This window comes from Peromyscus maniculatus, chromosome 14, assembly GCF_049852395.1.
Source record: "Peromyscus maniculatus bairdii isolate BWxNUB_F1_BW_parent chromosome 14, HU_Pman_BW_mat_3.1, whole genome shotgun sequence".
NCBI lineage: Eukaryota > Metazoa > Chordata > Mammalia > Rodentia > Cricetidae > Peromyscus > Peromyscus maniculatus.
Window position 1 is genome coordinate 74,591,894 of NC_134865.1, and position 18,897 is coordinate 74,610,790.

At 44.5% G+C, this 18,897-nt stretch overlaps 1 protein-coding gene across 4 annotated transcripts in view; it reads left to right on the forward strand.

Annotated features, from left to right (window-relative positions):
• The window catches only part of Unc79 (unc-79 subunit of NALCN channel complex), a 243,576-nt gene that overhangs the window by 180,707 nt on the left and 43,972 nt on the right, over positions 1 to 18,897 (forward strand). For all 4 annotated transcript variants that reach the window (XM_076551291.1, XM_016009187.3, XM_076551293.1 and 1 more), the window contains 6 exons: positions 1,125 to 1,208; positions 4,816 to 4,918; positions 6,846 to 6,986; positions 11,544 to 11,582; positions 18,120 to 18,232; positions 18,308 to 18,393. In XM_076551291.1, coding sequence (XP_076407406.1) covers positions 1,125 to 1,208; positions 4,816 to 4,918; positions 6,846 to 6,986; positions 11,544 to 11,582; positions 18,120 to 18,232; positions 18,308 to 18,393 — 566 coding nt within the window. The remainder of the gene's footprint in view (positions 1 to 1,124; positions 1,209 to 4,815; positions 4,919 to 6,845; positions 6,987 to 11,543; positions 11,583 to 18,119; positions 18,233 to 18,307; positions 18,394 to 18,897) is intronic.

Sequence of the window (18,897 nt, forward strand, 5' to 3'; positions counted from 1 at the left end):
CATATAGCTATATATATATATATATATATATATATATATAGCTAAATAACCCATTTAGCCATATATATATATATAATTTACTTTTCAGCCAGACTTAATGATTCTCGTCTTCTTGGCTTCACACTTAAGATTCCATGTTGTCTAGATTTCTCTCACTGAACACCCCTGGGGCTTATTTTTTAATTTTCCACTCCCCAACTTTGCTCACTTATCTCTGAGTCCCTTAATAAAAGCTTTAACTCATTATTCTCAAGGTTTTTGTTTGTTTTGTTTTGGACACAGGATCTTTCTTTGTTACCCAGGCTGGTCTTGAACATCTGGGCTCAAGTGATCGTTTTGCCTCAGCCTTCTGTGATTGAGCCTACCTTACACCTGGCTTTGGTGTTCTCATGCTTATTGCCTGATCCCAGCAGAGGAGTCTGTGAATGTGGAGTATCATGTTAGGTGACATGTCACTTTGAACCACACACGTTGATTCAGTGATGCTCTAGTTTCCACCAGGAATAACTATGGTCATGTAGACACACTGAGAATGACAGCTTACATTGAGTCATGACAAATTCGCCTCAGCATGCACCAGCCTGTTCATAGAAAGCCTGCCTCCTCTCCACTGTCCACATCTTCTGTGTGAATGAACATGCCCTAAGCATCACTCCATTCTTGCTCCCCGTTCTTGTTCTTCATCTCTCAGCCGAATCCCTATCATTTTCTCTAACTGGTCCATGTGTTTCCCATGTGAACTGTCTAGCCATTACTCCAGAGTATCATTGATGTATTTGTTGATTTGCATAAAGCATTCTTTCATGGCCATGACACTGGCCCTTCATTTCCTATTAGGAGACACAGGATTTGCATTCTTTTGAAACAGAGTGGGACTAGAAACTTTAAAAAAAAATAGTTTTAGATCCTCTACCATTTCAGACGCAGCTCATTTAACTGAGTGACAGGTTTGTAACAAAACTGTGACTAACCCTACCTGCAGGTTTCACCTTTATGTCTTAATAAAGTAACCATGACAAAAATGGCCCCATGGGAAGGTTTGCTGCATTGGCTGTGCTATGACTGTGCTGTGACTGGTATTAAACTGACCACACTGAAGACTGAAATGCTCTCTTTATCCACAGAACAGGTACAGCCCGGGAAACGCCAGTGTAATGTGCCAATGTGCCTAAACCCTGACCTGGAGGGACAGCCGCTGAGAACAAGAGGTTGGTTGAGTCCCAGGTCTCAGATTGTAGAACTGAAGGACCGTGTGTCCCTCACAGATCCACACAGCAGGTGCAAAACCTCTTCTTCAACAGCTCCACATATTCCCAACCTGTAAAATATCTCCAGGACTGGGGAATTCATGACAGTTCATCCTTGAATGTGTCCAACAAAAGCCCTGCCATAGAGTATCTTTCTAAAGCTTGGGGCCACACAAGACAATTCTAGCATCTCTCACCTCACACTTTGGACATTTGAAAATAACTGCCCATTTCTTATGTCCCTAAGCTGTTTCTAGACCAGGTAGCCCTGGACTTTTCAGCCTTCCTCCCAAGATGCATCAGTTTCCCATGTCACCCTATATTCTTTTCCTGAGCAGAGTTCAGATTGTCCTTATCTTTTCTAGAATGTTGGGACTATGGACAAACAGCTTCTTTTCCAGCTATCTTGAATTATGTATTAAACTACACACTTTATTCTAGTTGTGGGAACAAAATGAGTATGCATTTGCACTAAGATCATTGGAAGTTTTCTTTTCCAAATTCTTCCCATGCATTTAACTACATATTTAGTTATTTATTACCTTTGTTATTAAAATTCAGAAGGCTGATGAATCTATCATTGGTTACGAAAGAAAGAAAGAAAGAAAGAAAGAAAGAAAGAAAGAAAGAAAGAAAGAAAGAAAGAGAGAGAGAGAAAGAGAGGAAGAGAGAAAGAGAGAAAGAAAGAAGTAATTCTGACCACGTTTTCTAAGTAGTCTCTTGAATCAAGCAAACCTATGTTGCTAGGCTAAACTACTCTTCTGTTTTTCTAAAGCCTGAGGAAATATTTGTGTCCAGCTTCCTGGACACTTCTTTGGCAATGAGTAGCACTCTGGCCCTCCAGCAGATGAGAGGAGACACTTGTCTGTGAGGCTAAGAAATGCTTTCATAAGTCAGGGTGGTTGAAACAAATCTTTGGTGCTTGGTTGTGATCTAAGTGGCCCATCAAAACCAGCATGAAATAAAGGTGAAAGCATCAGGGTGACGCTCCATCGTCTAAGTGACCTATCAAAACCACGGTGAGGTAAAGGTGGAAGCCTCAAGGTGATGCAGAATTTTACAGCCTATCTCCCAGTGCATGTGGGACAGTCAGTCCGTGGGTGCAGCTGCGCAGCTGATGTGTGCTTTGAGACAAGTGCATCCTCAGAGCCTCTCCCGTCTCTGAGATCCCAAAAGAGACGTTTACCAGCATCTCCAGCTTTGAAGTTGGGCTTTGGAGATGGTCCCCTCTGTGTTCAAGTTTCTGAGAGCTCTCTGTTATGGCTCTGTACAGCGGCATTCTGGATGTTCTGGCAGGTTAACAGTGATGGTGGGCTCAGAGTTATTGCCAGTAAGTGGAGGACAGAAACAGAGGCTGAGTTTAATACCACCGACTTAGTTGTGGATCACTTACAAGGAAAAGTTGCTGAGGTTTGTGGCTTTCTTTTTTCATATTTCTCACCTTCTCATACATTACTCCCTGGTTCCACTTCGACAGCAGGATTTAGCAATCCATTGTTCAGCTAACGATGTCCTATAAGAACCTGTGCCCAGGCACCTAACCTATTTGCTTTGATAGATGGCTGCCATAAATACTGCAACATACTTTCTGTGTTGTCATTAGAGAAAAACAACTTCATGGGGCTACTGTCAAAACACCTCCCCTTAGGTAATGCTTGTTGGGAAGCCACAGAAACGCCAGAGCCCTTCTTGTTCCTTGGGTTGTAATCTTGACAATCTTGTAATCTTGGAGTTGTTTGTAGTGAGATTGTGGGCACATTACCAGATATTTTTGGACTGATTTTTTTTCTGCTCTGGCATAGTCATTTTCACCTTTGGCTAGTATTCCTATCAGTGACCGTGAGACGTGGAGAATTGTTTATAGACTTGTGCTTTTGCCGACTCTACTATCGATTTGCTGATGTCTTTGACACTGTGCAGCATTTTTACATTCTTTGTTAACGGTAAACTTAGATATCCCTGGGAAGGAATGCTAGCTCAGAAACAGCCGACAGGTATGGTAGCAAGGTTTGTATTCCCAACTGGGATCTTCAGAAGGTGAAGATATTTTTAGATAGTTGGTACTTGTGTTTGCAAATCTTTGCTTCTCAGAAATACGCTTTGGAAACTTTACCCGGGGAGGTGGTCTATAGCGTGTTAGCGAGAACTTCAACACCATTTCCCCCTCAGATGGCAGCATCACCCTCCAGGCTAGGCGTCTAAGACTTGTATACTCATGTCTTTAGTGACCATTCTTTCAGTTGTTATTCTTTCTGAGGAGAAATCACACATTTTTTTTTTCAGGACCAAGTTATGTGTTTCATGATAAGAAATGGATTTTTTAATAATCATTTTTTTTTGTTTTTTTGAGACAGGGTTTCTCTGTGTAGCTTTGCACCTTTCCTGGAACTCACTTGGTAGCCCAGGCTGGCCTCGAACTCACAGAGATTCGCCTGGCTCTGCCTCCCAAGTGCTGGGATTAAAGGCGTGTGCCACCACCGCCTGGCTAATAATCATTATTTTATTATGATTTTTTTTGTGTGTGCTTGAAGAACTCAGATTAACGGTTGCTACTTTGCAGAGCATGCTAATATTTCATGTTGTCACTCTGGGAGTCATGTTAGAGGCCTCGTTTACACAGTTCCAGGGGATCTGCCCTGCACTGGTGTCTTTCTTAATGGAGGGCACCCTCCTGACTCTCCACATTATGTTTTGAGATTTACAGTGTGTGTGTGTGTGTGTGTGTGTGTGTGTGTGTGTGTGTGTGTGTGTGTACACTCACATGCATGCAGGTACCCATGGAGGCCAGAAGAACCTGTCAGGTCTCCTGGAGCTGGAGTCTCAGGCAGGTGTAAGCTGTCTTGATGTGGATACTGGGAACCAGACTTGAGTCCTCTGGGAGAGCAGAAGGCTCCCTTAACTGCTGAACCATCTTTCCAGTCCTCACATTCACTGTCTATTGGTGCTGGTTGCTAAGATCCTGGCCTCAGATTTCCTTGAAAGGATCTAACCTCAAAGTTTTGAAACTGTTGTATTGACTGAGCGAAGGAGAACAAGCCATCAAGTGAAATAGCTAATACTGCACTCACAGATACTTCAGTTGACAATAAAGTCCTTTCTCTCTAGTGTTTACGATAATAATTTCCAAAACAGAACACTGAACTAGTTTTCTAACCCCAGCGTCCCCTTTGATCATGTGTGTGAAGTTTGGGGTCTCACCACCTCCCCTCTTGTTGAAGTGTATAAAGTTTGGGGTCTCACTGCCTTCTCATGGAAGCACCGCTTTAATGATGATATGCACTTGTGCACTAGAAATATCATATTGTTCATTTCATGCTAGGAAGTCCATCTTTATCTTAGGCCCCGCTGGCCCAGCTGAACTTTCTGGTTTTTTAAAGTCATGAAGCAAGAGAGAGGTAGGGCATCCAGTTCTTCCTTGGTCTTAGTTCCCTCTCAGGTCTTTGTCCTGCCCCGGGTGGGATGTCTGTGATCTCATGAATGTGGTCTTCGGAGAGTTAATGAATGCCGAGTGGAGACTGTCCTGGCTCCAGAAGCTGAGTTCACGGTTGTCTCTCTGCTGCTTGTCCAGGTGCCACTAAATCCAGTCTGCTGTCAGCACCCAGCATAGCCAGTATGTTCGTGCCCGCGCCCGAAGAGTTCACGGATGAGCAGCCAACAGTGATGACGGACAAGTAAGCTCCCTGGTTTTTGTTTGTTTGTTTGCTTGCTTTTTCTTGTGCTTTGGTTATAGAGTTAGAGTCTGGTCCCCAGGTGAGGAAGTGCACTTTGCTTTTCAGTCACACTTTATTTTTCAAAGGGCTGAAGCTGTGTTGTACACAATTGAGGTTTAGAAATGCACTCACTATGAGTAGTGTTTTGTTTATACTTTGGCAGCGCCCCCCCTTTTAATTTGGATAGAATTAGATAATCCCACTTACCCCTAAAAATAATTTAACACTCATAAAATCTTCAGCCTGGAAATGTCCAATTGTTACACTGGGAACAAAGAGAGACTCCATTTTTTTTTTTTTTTTTTTTTTTTTTTTTTTTTTTTTTTTTTTTTTTGCGGTGTGGGGGGCATGGGATGGGATGTCTAGATTGGGTTTCTCTGTGTAGCCCTGGCTGGCCTGGATCTCAGAGGAGATCCGCCTGCCTCTGCCTCCAGAGTGCTGGGATTAAAGGCGTGTGCCACCACTGCCTGCCTTCATTCTCCTTCCATCCTGGAAGTACAATCTACTCTCTGCATCTCAAACTGGCTCATCACCTCCCGGACTGTCAGTTGCCGATAGCCCTGAGTTCTTCTAGGATTAAGCCCACATGTTTGGCTCGAAGGCATTCTAGTGTGTGAATGTCCCGACTCCTCTTGCTTCAGCCCCTTCTCTGTTTCCAGAGCATTCCCGATGTGTTCTTTCTTGGTGTTTGTCTTCGGATTGCACACTTAACATCTAGCAGAAGGCAAAGTTCCCCTGGTTATGAGGGAAAGGATTAGTCACACCCTTCTCCAGTTTCCCAGAGCCTCTGGGCCATCTCCAGCCCAACACTTGTCACACTGTATTTTATCTCTTTGTCTACTTAGTACAGGTACATGTTATAAAATAGACTGTGAGTTCCCTGGGATGAGAACAATTTCTTCTGTATTTTGTGCCCTAAGTACCCTATGTCTTGCCTGGCACACCAATAGTTGTTTAGTGTGTATGATAAAATAAAATGAGGCTTGGGGATTTTCAGACCCGCACAGACCCCAGGGACTAGACAGGCTCCTGGATAAAGGGGGGTCACAGTCTGATAAAGGAAATCGAGGTAGAAAGGATGGTGCAAATATCCACATGGTGTTGCTCATTGTGCAGCCAGAAGTGAGGTGAAGGCTGCCTTAGGGTTTCTACTGCTGTGATTAAACACTATGACCCCAAACAAAGTTATTTTACAACTTGCAGTCCGCCAGTTAGGAACATCAAGGCAGGAAGCTGGAGGCAGGAAGCTGGAGGCAGGAACTGATGCAGGGGCCATGGAGGGATGCTGCTGACTGGCTTGTCCCCCATCACTGTCTCAGCTTCCTTTTTTATACACCCCTAGACCACCTGCCCAGGGGTGGCACCACCCACAGTGACCTGGGCCCTCCCATGTCCATCATCAGTCAAGAAAATGCCCCACAGACTTGCCTACAGACTGAGCCCATAGATGCATTTTCTCAGCTAAGATCCCTTCTTCCCAGATAACCCTGGCTTGTATCAAGTTGATATAAAAACTAGCCAGCGCAGTTCTTCTCACATACTTGAGAAGCAGATGTGTCTGGCTCGTACAACTACCTAGAAATGTCCCCAGAGCTTTGGTATAATTTCTCCATTTTGTGTCATAACGCCCCGGCCCCATTTTAAGTTATCATTTTCTGTTAGTCTAGCCAAAGCTCTTTCTAAAGGAGCAGAAACTCCTATGGGGCCGGAAGCTTGTGGACTGAACGGTAAAGAAAGGGCCATGATCCCCGCCACCCAGTCTCTTCCCCATCTTATGGTGACAGTGGCACTGGAGTCTCCCAAGACTTCTGGCAAATGGCTGTGTTTGTGCATTGCCTTGAAACCACGGTGGCTTTCTAACATGTCTGCCCTCTGTTTTCCTTTGCAGATGCCATGACTGTGGGGCCGTTCTCGAAGAATACGATGAAGAAACCTTGGGGTTGGCCATCGTGGTCCTCTCCACTTTCATTCATCTGAGCCCGGACTTGGCGGCCCCTCTGTTGCTTGATATCATGCAGTCTGTGGGAAGGTGAATGTTAGCCTCTATTTTATCCGCTAAGCAGATCTTGACATCGGGGCCATCAGTTTGAAAGTGAACTACAGTCACCTGGGAGATGCCTGGTACCTGTGGCATCAATTCAGACTAGTTTTTTATTTTTTAAATGGACGGAAGCATCTTTTGATTTCATTTCTCAGCTGTACCGGGTCATGAGTCAAGGTCAGAGTCTGACTGTTGCTCCCTAGTGCTGCATGAGCTAATATGTGTGACAGTGTTGGGCGGTCCGTCCAAAGTAGGCTTTGTATTAACCATTATAACGATAATACTGTTCTCTCTCTTCTCCTGTTTTGTGGTGATCTGACACTTCTTGTGTGATCTCAAGGGAGCCTCTCTTAACTGTTCAGTTCAGGGCATCATTGTGTGTCACACTTCATCTTCACAGTTCTGACTCAGATAAAGGAAAGTGTGCACATGTTGTGGGAACAGAACCTTCCATCTGAGGGTTAATATGAAGGCAATTCCCTTTATGTATAGACATTAGAAGGGAATGTGTTTTGTGCCCATGACTAAATTCCAGTTCAGTAATAACTATGCAGCTCACAGAGACTGAGTTAGACTCAGGTGAACTTGCTAAGTTTCTGACCTCTGCCAGCACAGTGCTAGGTGCCTTGGACCATCAGCATTAAGACTTCACTCCTGGGGCTGGAAAGATGGCTGCTCTCCCAGAGGACCAGGTTCAATTCTCAGCACCCACACGGCTGCTCACAACTGTCTGCTAACTCTAGGTCCAGGGGATCTGATGCCTGGCCTCTGAGGGTGCTGCATACACACAGTGAACAGACATCCATATACATAACATAAAATTAAAGATTAAAAATATTACAAAAAAAAAGACCTAGATCCTATGTTCAGGTAATCCGTGGATCTTTTTGTTTGTTTCCTTTTGTTTTTTTTTTAGACAGGGTCTTGCTGTGCAGTCCAGGCTGACCTTAAACTTGCTATGTTGTAAGCGCCAGTGGCTTTGACCTTGTGATTCCCCAGCCTCAGCCTCCCTAGTTACTGGGATTATAGGTTTGTGCCACCATGCTTGGCTATAGCTTGGTTGTTGAAAGGAACAGTTTTGTGTGAAATCGTTGGGTGGCCACACAAGACAGGGCTTAGGCAAGCGCCTTGGTTTGGAGGAGGAAGAACCTGCAGACACTTGGGATTTCAGGGAGCGAAAGACAATCTTTTTAGTTCGTGGCCTTGTTTTTTTTTTTTTTTTTTTTTTTTAATCTTTTGTTTTGGTTTTGATATAGGGTTTCACTATGTAGCCTAGGCTGGCCTCTAACAGGGTTTCCTCCAGGAACCCCAAACCGTCACGGAAACAGCGGCCCAGCTGGCCGTCAGAGCCACCAAATATTGCCAAGCTGTATGAAGAAGAACAAGTAGATGGCTCACGTGCACGTTTATCTGTGTTTAAGTAAAACTTCTGTGTCCTAGGCTGCCTCAACCAACAATCCTCCTACCTCTGAAGTGCTAGGCTTATGGGCTTGTGCCAGCACACCACCTGAGAAGGAGCCTCAATGCCGCTAAACTTAATTTTAAAAAAGAGTAAGAACGGGCTGTGGAGATGGCTCAGTGGGTAAGACGCTTGCTCTGCAAGTGTGTGTGCCCGAGTTCAAACTCCCAGCACCCACATGATAAGCCAGGCATGCACGGGTGAGCATTTGTAGCCCCAGTGCTGCTGGGGGCTGAGGTATGAGGAACACTGGAATTTCCTGGCCAGCTGAGCTCCAGGTTTAGCAAGGGACCCTGTCTCCAGGAAAGAAGACAGAGAAGAATACAGAACACTGACAACCTCCTCTGGCTTCTGTACACCGTCTGCATGTATGGGCACATACACATGTACAACATGTACACTCACACACATACACAGCAGTAGTAATTCTATTGTCGAGTTAAACAGGAAAACATTAAAAACTTGATCACAAAAATATATAATCCTGTTATTTGCTCCCCACCCCAATTCATATGTATAATATGGTGTGGTATGTATATGTATGATATATGTGTGGTGCATGTGAGTGTGGTGTGGTATAGCATATGTATGTAATGTATGTGTGTGGTGTGTGTGAGTGTGGTATGTGTGTGTATAATATGTGTGTGGTGCATGTGAGCATAGTATGGAGTGGTGCATGGGAGTGTAGGATGGTGTGGTGTATATGTGTATAGTATGTGTGTAGTACATGTGAGCATAGTATGGAGTGGTACATGGGAGTGTAGGATGGTGTGGTGTATATGTGTATAGTATGGAGTGGTGCATGTGAATGTAGGATGGTATGGTGTAGGTGTATATGGTATGTGTGTGATGTGTGTGAGTGTAATATGGTGTGGTGTGTGTATGGTATGTGTGTGGTGTGTGTGAGTGTAATATGGTGTGGTGTGTGTATGGTATGTGTGTGGTGTGTGTGAGTGTAATATGGTGTGGTGTGTGTATGGTATGTGTGTGGTACATGTGAGTATAGTATGGTGTGGTATGTGTGTATGGTATGTATGTGGTGTGTTGTAAGTGTAGTATGGTGTAGTATGTGTGTGTATGGTATGTGTGAGTGTGTGGCCACACCTATTTGCATATGCAGAAGCCAGAGGACTTCGGATGTCTTGCTTATCACTCTCCTCCTTATTCCCTTGAGACAGGGTCTCTCCTTGAACTAGAAGCTTGCTGATTATGCTAGGCTGACTGGCAACGAGCTCCCAAATCCCAAGTGTCTCCACTTCCCAGTGTTGGCTTCCAGGCATATACAAGCATTCCTAACTTTTTTACATGAGTGCTGGGGATTTGAACTCAGGTCCTCACGCTTGCCCAAGTGCTCTTACCCACTGAGCCATCTCCCCAGCCAGCTCTCCCTGATGATTTTGGAGTATTTTTAGAGTTACAGAGTTAGAGACTGCATAAAGTTAAGTGTAACCAAAATCCAAAAGCCATTGTAAGAAGTAAGTGATGAATATGGGAACTGGAAGAGATAAGGAAAAGACGGCTTCATCCAAGCCGTTGATTTGAACTCAGTCTTGGTAGTTAGAGAATGAATGCTGTGTCCTCCTCTGTCTCTACCCTGTGGGCTTGACGGTTTTGATTAAGGCATGACCACAGTCCCTACTGTCACCACTCTGTAGTTTTAGAGCAGGCAGAGTTGTGGTTCTGCTCTGCTGCCATCTTGGCACAGCTGGTCTAGGCCACAGAGGACACAGAGAGGAGACTGTGAGGTTTAATATTAAAGTATATATAATCCGTGTCCGATTACTACCAACTGTTAGGGTGGAAACGTGTTTTGAAGAAAAACATGGAAAAACAGTAGCACACACATTCACATACTTCCATAGGCAGACACTTAAATACCTACATCCGTACACTTGACTATCTAGCTCCTTTGGGTAGACTAGCAAGAGACTGAAAAACATTTAGTGCAAATTGGCGTGACTCTTGATAGCCTAATCTTGACCATCAAGCTGCCAAGAAAGCAGATTCTGGAATCATCTATGCAGCTTTCTTTACATGTCCCAGTTCCACTGTGAAGAGCGCAAGGTGAGATAATGTGGCTTTAGCAATGCTGCCAGGGACCACTACACAGAGCATCCTCTGGATGTTCTAGGCGTCCGTAAGCTCAACACAGACAGCCTGTGCGTCTCTCCCTCAAATGTTTCCCATCTCATATAGAGCCGTCAGCTTAGATCCCTTCAAGCTTCAGCCCTCTGGTCTGCAGGGGAATCCTTTAACCTCCCACACCCTTGATTATTGTTTAGTTGGATTGCCAACGTTTCTTTCTCCATCGTAAAATCTTTCGCATAAGACCTTCAGCCAAGGCAGCTGGGGACGATATTGCTATGGTGGTTGCTGGAGCCACCAGCCCTCCCCGAAGCTCTTGGTCCCTTCAGTTGTTCTACTAAAATAGTTTGTAGCATTCTCCTGGCGTCTTCAGTAACTTACAGATTATAAGATGTGCTTTTGAATCCACTGAGTTGGTTCATTCTCTGTCATGAGAGAGCATACGTCCATGGCCAAGGAGGCACACTATAGTTTTCAAAATGTGGTCAGTTTTGCGTATTTAATTCATAGTTTTTGTCTCTAAAAGGCAGTGTTCCCTTCTCACCACTCCAACTCAACAGCAAGCTGAGGATGCCGCTGCTGTCTGTTCTGTTGTGGTAGAGGGCTTTGTTTTCAATGTGTGGTTCACTTGGAGTCAGGTTTCAAAGGTCAGTGACAGAGAAATGAAACTGAGTTAATGCAGGGGTCACCAGACGACAGGTTCTGATGTCTGCCCATCTGCGCTACAACTGCCATTTTTTCAGGTTGGGCGGGCGACAGTAAACTCTTACGTGTATGCCTTTCCTTGGGAATCTGTGACTGACACAGGAGACAGGTCTGGGAGAGTGGGTTTGAGTGTAACCCTGGACATGACCGCGGAGTGCGCCCTCTGATGCCCATTAAAGGAATTGCCAGTAGCTGTATTCTCACCAGCCAAACCTGAACCACAGCCCTAGCTCACCGCTAATGCATTTTACCGGGGAAAGCTAAGATACTGTGTGACTGTTTACTTTATTTCCTAGGCTCGCATCCAGCACTACCTTTTCTAATCAAGCGGAAAGGTAAGAACTTCGAGTGGGTCTCATTTCTCTTTCTCTCTGTGCATGCCCACATGGCTCTGACACTGGCCACAGACAGGTGCTCTCCAAGAAGCCGCTAGTCCACTGTCACTTCCCTGGTTTCTGATGGGATTTGTGCATTTACGCATTCACTCATTTTAGTCAACAAGTACTTTTAAGCCCAACTCGCACTAGTTAAGTGGTTTGTTGTTGTTTTTAGTTTTTGTTGTGTGTTATCTTGGGAACCTAACTGAGGGCCTCAAGCATTCTGGGAAAATGCTCTTCTGCAGAGCTGCACCCCAGCCCTGCCTCAGCCCATAAAGGCGACAACTGGCACGATCCCTAGCCTTGGTGGGTTCATTCTCACCAAGGCAGCAAACGTGAATGAACAGTCGCAAAAATGTGTAGTAACTGTGCTACGTGCTGTGAAGAACATAGACTCACATAATGTTGATTCTTCACGTGGTGTGCATGTATGTGCGGTGAGTGTGGAGGTCAGAGGTCAATATTAAGTGTCTTCCTCAACATGTTCCGCTCCACCTTATCTTTTGAGACAGGGTCTCTCATTGAACCCGGCACTCACCAGCTGGCTAACATGGCTAGCCAGTGAGTTCAGGGGACCTTCCTGTCTCCTCTCTGCCTTGCACGGTTAGAGACCCTTCAATGACTATCTACGGAGTTAGTGCCCAACGCTGGCCAGAGTGGTTAAATGTCAAATCCTGGTTTCCATGGAACTTACACTGAAGTCGAAGAAGCAGAAAATAAGCAATTAGCCAGTAAGAAATTGACAGTGCGATTGAATATCACTTACTGCAATGTGTTGTGAACATTAATTAATTCCAGGTGATAGAGGAGGCCCAGAAGTAGTGCTGTAGACATAATGGCCAAGGGCAGCCTCTTGGAAGAAGTGCTATTTAAACAAAATCTAGGTGGGGAGAGTGGTCTACACAGCAGTTTATGGAGAGACTACCCCAGGCACAGGGCACAGGATAAGGGCTTTCAGTGGGGAAAGAGGGTGGTAAATTTGGAGACAGACCAATGTGGCTTCAGTGAACACGGAAAGCATGGCGGAAAATGAAATGGAAAAGATGGAGGCACCCAGGCCAGGTAGCGCCAGGGAGGTCACTGCAAGGGGTTTAGCTTTTACTGAACGTTCAGGGTACAAAAGGGAGGGCCAGCATGCTTTGCCTTAAAACACTGGAGACCCTCTGTCTTAGCAGGGTTCGAGTGTATAATGCATTCTTGTTGACAGACACCATATAGTACTTTAGTGTGGCTTTTCTTTTGTGAAAATTACGTAAGAAAATACACAAACCCTAAATACTTATCCACTGAGTGTTGACAGGTGGCTTTACCTGCATACCTGAGGCCCTGTCAAGACACAGAACTTAACCATGACTCCTGAAAGGTCCATCTTGCACCATTCCAGCTGCCCTCCATGCATGGAAGGAAACACTGTTTTCTTCCAGCGTAGGTTCATTTTTGCCTGCTGTAGAGTTTTGCATGAGTGGAATTGTGTGGCCTGTGGTCTTTTGTGTCTGGCTTCTGCAGGTAACCATGCTTTGAGGTTTGTTCATGCTGTTGCTTGCTTGTCTCTTAATCTGTTCCTTTGTCAAAGCTGACCACGGATCACATGGTTTATTCAGGTTTCTATTAAAGGGTATCTGGATTATTTCCAGTTTGGTGTGATTCCTTTGCTGTTGTGAACATTCTTATACAAGGTTATTTGTAAATACTTCATTTCCCTTGGAAATGGAATTGTTGGGTCACACGATACATGCACGTTTGATTTTTCTAAGATAAGAAATCAGAATTTCTCTTACGTAAATATATATACGTTGTATAAAAATGGTTGTGCTATGGGCTGGAGAGATGGCTCATCAGTTAGGGCACTTGCTGCTCTTCCAGAGGACCTGCCTTTGTTTCTCAGCTCCCATGTCAGTCAGCTCACAACTGCCTGTAACTCCAGTTGGCTTCTGAGCTCTGAGGGCATCTGAACACTTGTGCTCATACTCACACATAGACACATAAGTAAATATTAAATGAGGGTTATGCTACTTCTCTTGTGTAAGATGCTATATTATTTTATATTCTTACCGTCTGTGAGACTTCAGGCTGTCCCACATCCTTGCCAGATTTTGACATTGTTGGTATTTTTAACTGTAGAGACGGAGTGGATTTGTGGTGGCTATCTCTTTGTAGTTTGAATTTGCATCTTCTTTTTGACATTGTTTCAAGTGTCCATCGACTATTTTATATATTCCTTCCTGAAGTGTCTATTTAAATAATCTTTTACATCTTTTTAATCATGCTGTTTTCTTTTAATTCTGTAGTTGTAGGACTTCTTTGTATAAATATGTTTTAAGAATATCTTTACCAGCCGGGCGGTGGTGGCGCACGCCTTTAATCCCAGCACTCGGGAGGCAGAGCCAGGCGGATCTCTGTGAGTTCGAGGCCAGCCTGGGCTACCAAGTGAGTCCCAGGAAAGGTGCAAAGCTACACAGAGAAACCCTGTCTCGAAAAACCAAAAAAAAAAAAAAAAAAAAAAAAAAAAAAAAAAAAAAAGAATATCTTTACCCATGCTGGGCTTACTCATTCATTTTCTTGATGCTATAATTTGCTGACAAGTTTTTAAGTTCGATGAAGTCTAATTTATCCAAGCTTCAAAGTGTGTGTGGTTATGAATTTTTATTGTTTAGCTAAGAAAACATGTCTACTTCCAACTCATGCATGTTCTCTGCTGTTTTCTCCCGGGCACTTCATGACTTCAGCATTTAGATTTAGGACTTAGTGTGATCCATCACAGCGAATTTTTACAGACAGTGTTGGGTTGCAGTCAGGACATTCTTTTTATTCCCGTCAAATGCCCAGCTATGTCAGCACACCTCTTGTTTTAAAGACTCCTCTCCTCATTGGCCCATTTCGGTAAACTCCAAGGACCACAGATGCTAGCTGTCTGGACTCCCACTCGGTTCCTTTAGTCTTTATGCCAATCCTCAATCTAACTCAGTGCTTCTCAACCTTCCTAACACTGCAACCCTGTAATACAGTGCCTCATGTTGTGGTGACCCCCAACCATAGAGTTATTTCATTGCTACTTCATAACTACTGTAATTTTGCTACTGTTATGAATTGTAGTGTAAATATCTGATATTTGACTCCCAAAGGGGTCGTGACCCACATGTTGAGAACCAATGATATAGTGCCACAATTCTGGATTATAGGAGTGAATCGTGGCATCAGGTAGCAGGGGTCCTTTTCCTTAGTGTCTTTTTAAAAAAGATTTGTTTAGATATCTAGATTTTTAAAAAATTTCCAAATTAGTTTCTTTCTTTTTTTTTTTTTTTTTTTCTTTTTCTATCTTGGCTTTTCAGGACAGTGTCTTGCTGTGAGCCCTGGATGGATTCCTCTGTCTCCCTAGTGCTGAGATATTAGGTGTCAATACCACCCCATACCTACACCACACCACACCCACACCATACCACACCACACCACATCACACCACACCTACACCACACCACACCCACACCATACCACACCACACCACACCACATCACACCACACCTACACCACACCACACCACACCACACCATACCACACCACACCACACCTAAACCACACCACACCACACCTACACCACACCACACCCACACCATATCACACCACACCCCACCTACACCATACCACACCATACCTACACCACACCACACCCACACCATACCACACCACACCACATCACACCACACCTACACCACACCACGCCTAAACCACACCACACCACACCTATACCACACCACACCTATACCACACCTATACCACACCACACCTACACCACACCACACCACACCTATACCATACCACACCACACCACACCACACCCACACCACACCTACACCATACCACACCACACCTACACCACACCACACCACACCTACACCATATCACACCATACCACACCACACCTACACCACACCACACCACACCTACACTACACCACACCACACCCACACCATACCACACCACACCCACACCACACCACATCACACCACACCTACACCATACCACAACACAACACACCTACACCACACCACACCTACACCATACCACACCCACACCATACCACACCTACACCACATCATACCATACCACACCTACAGCACATCACAACACACCATACCTACACCACACCACACCACCCCTACACCACACCTACACCATATCACACCACACCACACCTACACCACATCACAACACAACACACCTACACCAAACCACACCAAAGCTTTGCCTTGTTTAGACAAAATGCTTACTGAAATTGAAAGTGTACATCAATTTGGGAATTACTCATAGAAAAATACTGGGTTGTCCAAATAATGAACATGACATATATCTCCATTTCATTATGTTTTAAATTTCTCTCAGCCATGTTTTTGAAATATATGCATGGGTGCATGCCATGTGTGTGGAGGCGTGGAGTAACCTTGGGTGTCATCCTTAGGAATACCGTCCACCTCCTTTGAGACAGGGTCTCTTATTGGTCTAGAGCTTACCAGTTAGGCTAGACGGGTCAGTGATCCCCTGTGATCCCCTGTCTTCACCTCCCCAATGCAGGGATTCCTAGTGCACACTACCACACCTTTTCTAGTTTCCAGGACACTCGGGTTTAAGTTTAGATCCTTGACCTTGTAAGGCAAATGCTGTCCTGGCTGAGCTATCAAGCCAGTCCTCAAGCAGTGTTTAGTAGTGGTCTTGTAAGTCTTTAGTTACATTGTGTTAAGTTTATCCCTACGAATTTTATGCCTTTTAATTTCAATGTCAATTGAACTTTGATGAAAATAATTTTCAAAATTTTCCTGGTAGATAAATTGGTTTTTCTAGATTACTGTTGTGTCCTAGCTGAATTCATACACAAGCTTTAGAAGTTCCTTGGTAGACTCCTTAGGGTTTTTTTTTTATTATTATTATTTTGTTTGGCAAAACATCATAGCATCTGCAAACGATGAGTTTTACTACTTCCTCTCTGATTTTTGTCTTTTTGCTATTTTATCATAGTAGGTGGACCCACCTGCACAGGAAGAGATGTAGGACTGGCCATTCTTGCTGTTTCCTGCCTTCGGCATCTCGTTCTGGTTATATATTAGCCATGGTTTTTTTCACAGACACATTTTTTAAAAATTGAGGATGTTTCTTTCTATTTCCAATATGTTAGTTTTTTAAAATTGTGTGTTTTTTCTTTATTTTAATGTATTGTATCTCTATGTGTATAGTATGTGTGTACATGTGTGTGGTATACATGTGTGCAGCTGTGTGTGCATTGGCATGTAGAGGCCCAAAGATGACATCAGGAATTTTCTGTGGTCATTTTTTCACTTATTCTTTGAGGCAGGGTCTCTCCATCAAGCCCCAGAACTTGCTGATGCAACTAGTCTGGAGCGAAAGCTTGCTCACGTGGGGGATTCCGCCATCTCCATCTTCTGAGGCTGGAGTTATAGGCAGCATTGTGCCCATGTGGAAGATTTGAACTCTGGTTTTCTTCCCTGCCTTCTCCCCAGCCACTACATTGATTGTGAAATTTTTCTGATATTCTATGGATAAGCCCTACTGGGTCATGATATATTATCCTTGTAATCTACATTTAGCTTCGGTGCCCAGAGGAATACTGGTCTGCATTTTCTCTCTCTGTTCCCTCTTTGTTTTTATTTATTTACTTAGATAACAGCTTTCTCTGATGTCAGTTTTAGGGATATGGGAGCCTCATGAAACAATGAAAGGTTCCCTTGTTCTGTTTTCTTAAGTTAGTTATAAGTTTGGGGTTTTGTTTCCCCGGAAGACCATTTTTGGTATAAACCTTTGAACTGACATTTCCGGGTGACTTGGCATCATGAGGTCATAGCGGATAGATTAGGAGAACTTCTTGCTCTTTACCCAGTTGTAATCTTTGATTTCTTCCTTCTGGCAGCCTATTCCCCCCCCCCACCATGCCCAACTACCTCAAGAACTATGTTCTCTGGTGCCTTTGTCTAGAAGGCAGAGCCACATAAAACTCTTGGCTCCCTTTTGTCACTTGGGAGTGTGTAGTAGGGAGGGGAAGCCTTGCCTAAGCCAGTCTTTACCCCAAGTACTAGCTCAGATGCTCCAAGAACACATCCCAGAGCTCCTAAAAGAAGTGAAGAAGCCCTCACTGTGTTTCCCTCAGGGCCACTCTCTCTCTCTTGGTCAATTACACTTCCTTAGTGTGACCTTGCTGATAATGCTTGCCCACTTCTCGACACGTGACCTTCGCAAGTCACTGGCTTTGGAATACTCAGCTGTCCTTTGGGAGACCTGGAATAATTCTGCTTTCACTTTGCCACTTCATGGAGCTGTCTAAAAAATTGTTATGAAGTACTAGGTTTGACAATGGGTAATTTCATCTCACTGAGGGAAATGGTGAGAAATCGCGTAAAATTGTGGTGTTCAAAGCCTGAACTCTAAGTCACTCCACAGCCATGCTCGTTGGCCCACAGCTTGTGTCTCTCTCTCCTCTGTGTTCCAATGCAGCATGATGGTTCCAGGCAATGCGGCAGGTGTGGCCAAGCAGTTCCTCCGCTGCATCTTCCATCAACTGGCCCCCAATGGCATCTTCCCCCAGCTGTTCCAGAGTGCCATCAAAGGTAACTCACTCCCCTGAGGACCTAGACCCTGCAAGGCCCCGAAAACGCCACTGACTCTGACTGTTTGCTTTACAGATGGGACTTTTTTACGGACCTTAGCCACATCACTCATGGACTTCAATGAGCTGAGCTCAATTGCTGCCCTCGGTCAGCTCTTGGAGGTAGGCTTGTGTGAAGAGCACCCTAGGCCTTGGCCAAAGTCACATACCACATCTATGTCCTCCAGGTAGCACCCTTGAACTGCTTCACGGTGCTATGCTGTATCTTGAGATTGGCTTGAAGACTTGATGAGCTGCATGGAGAAGTCCCCACGGCTTCACCACGCCCAGCTGTTGCTGGGAAGAAAGCAGCTGCTGCTGTTGTCGATAGCCTCAGTCTTTATTCTGGAAGATTCTTTCCAGCGGGCATCATTCACTGTCTTCTAAACATCTAACCACCCCAGTTATATCCTTACATAGTTCTTATTTCATGACTCAGTTTTACCTCACGGACTTAAAGATCACAAATTTTGCCCGGAGGTTTTTCTAAATGTAGCTGGGTTTTCTTCTGTATTCCTCCTGCCTGTTGGGATGACCAGCCTGTATAGCAGGCTGTCCAGTGTATTTATAGTGTGAATATGTGATTTCTAAACAAACCTTCACTGGATAGCTTTATGAATTCGTGTG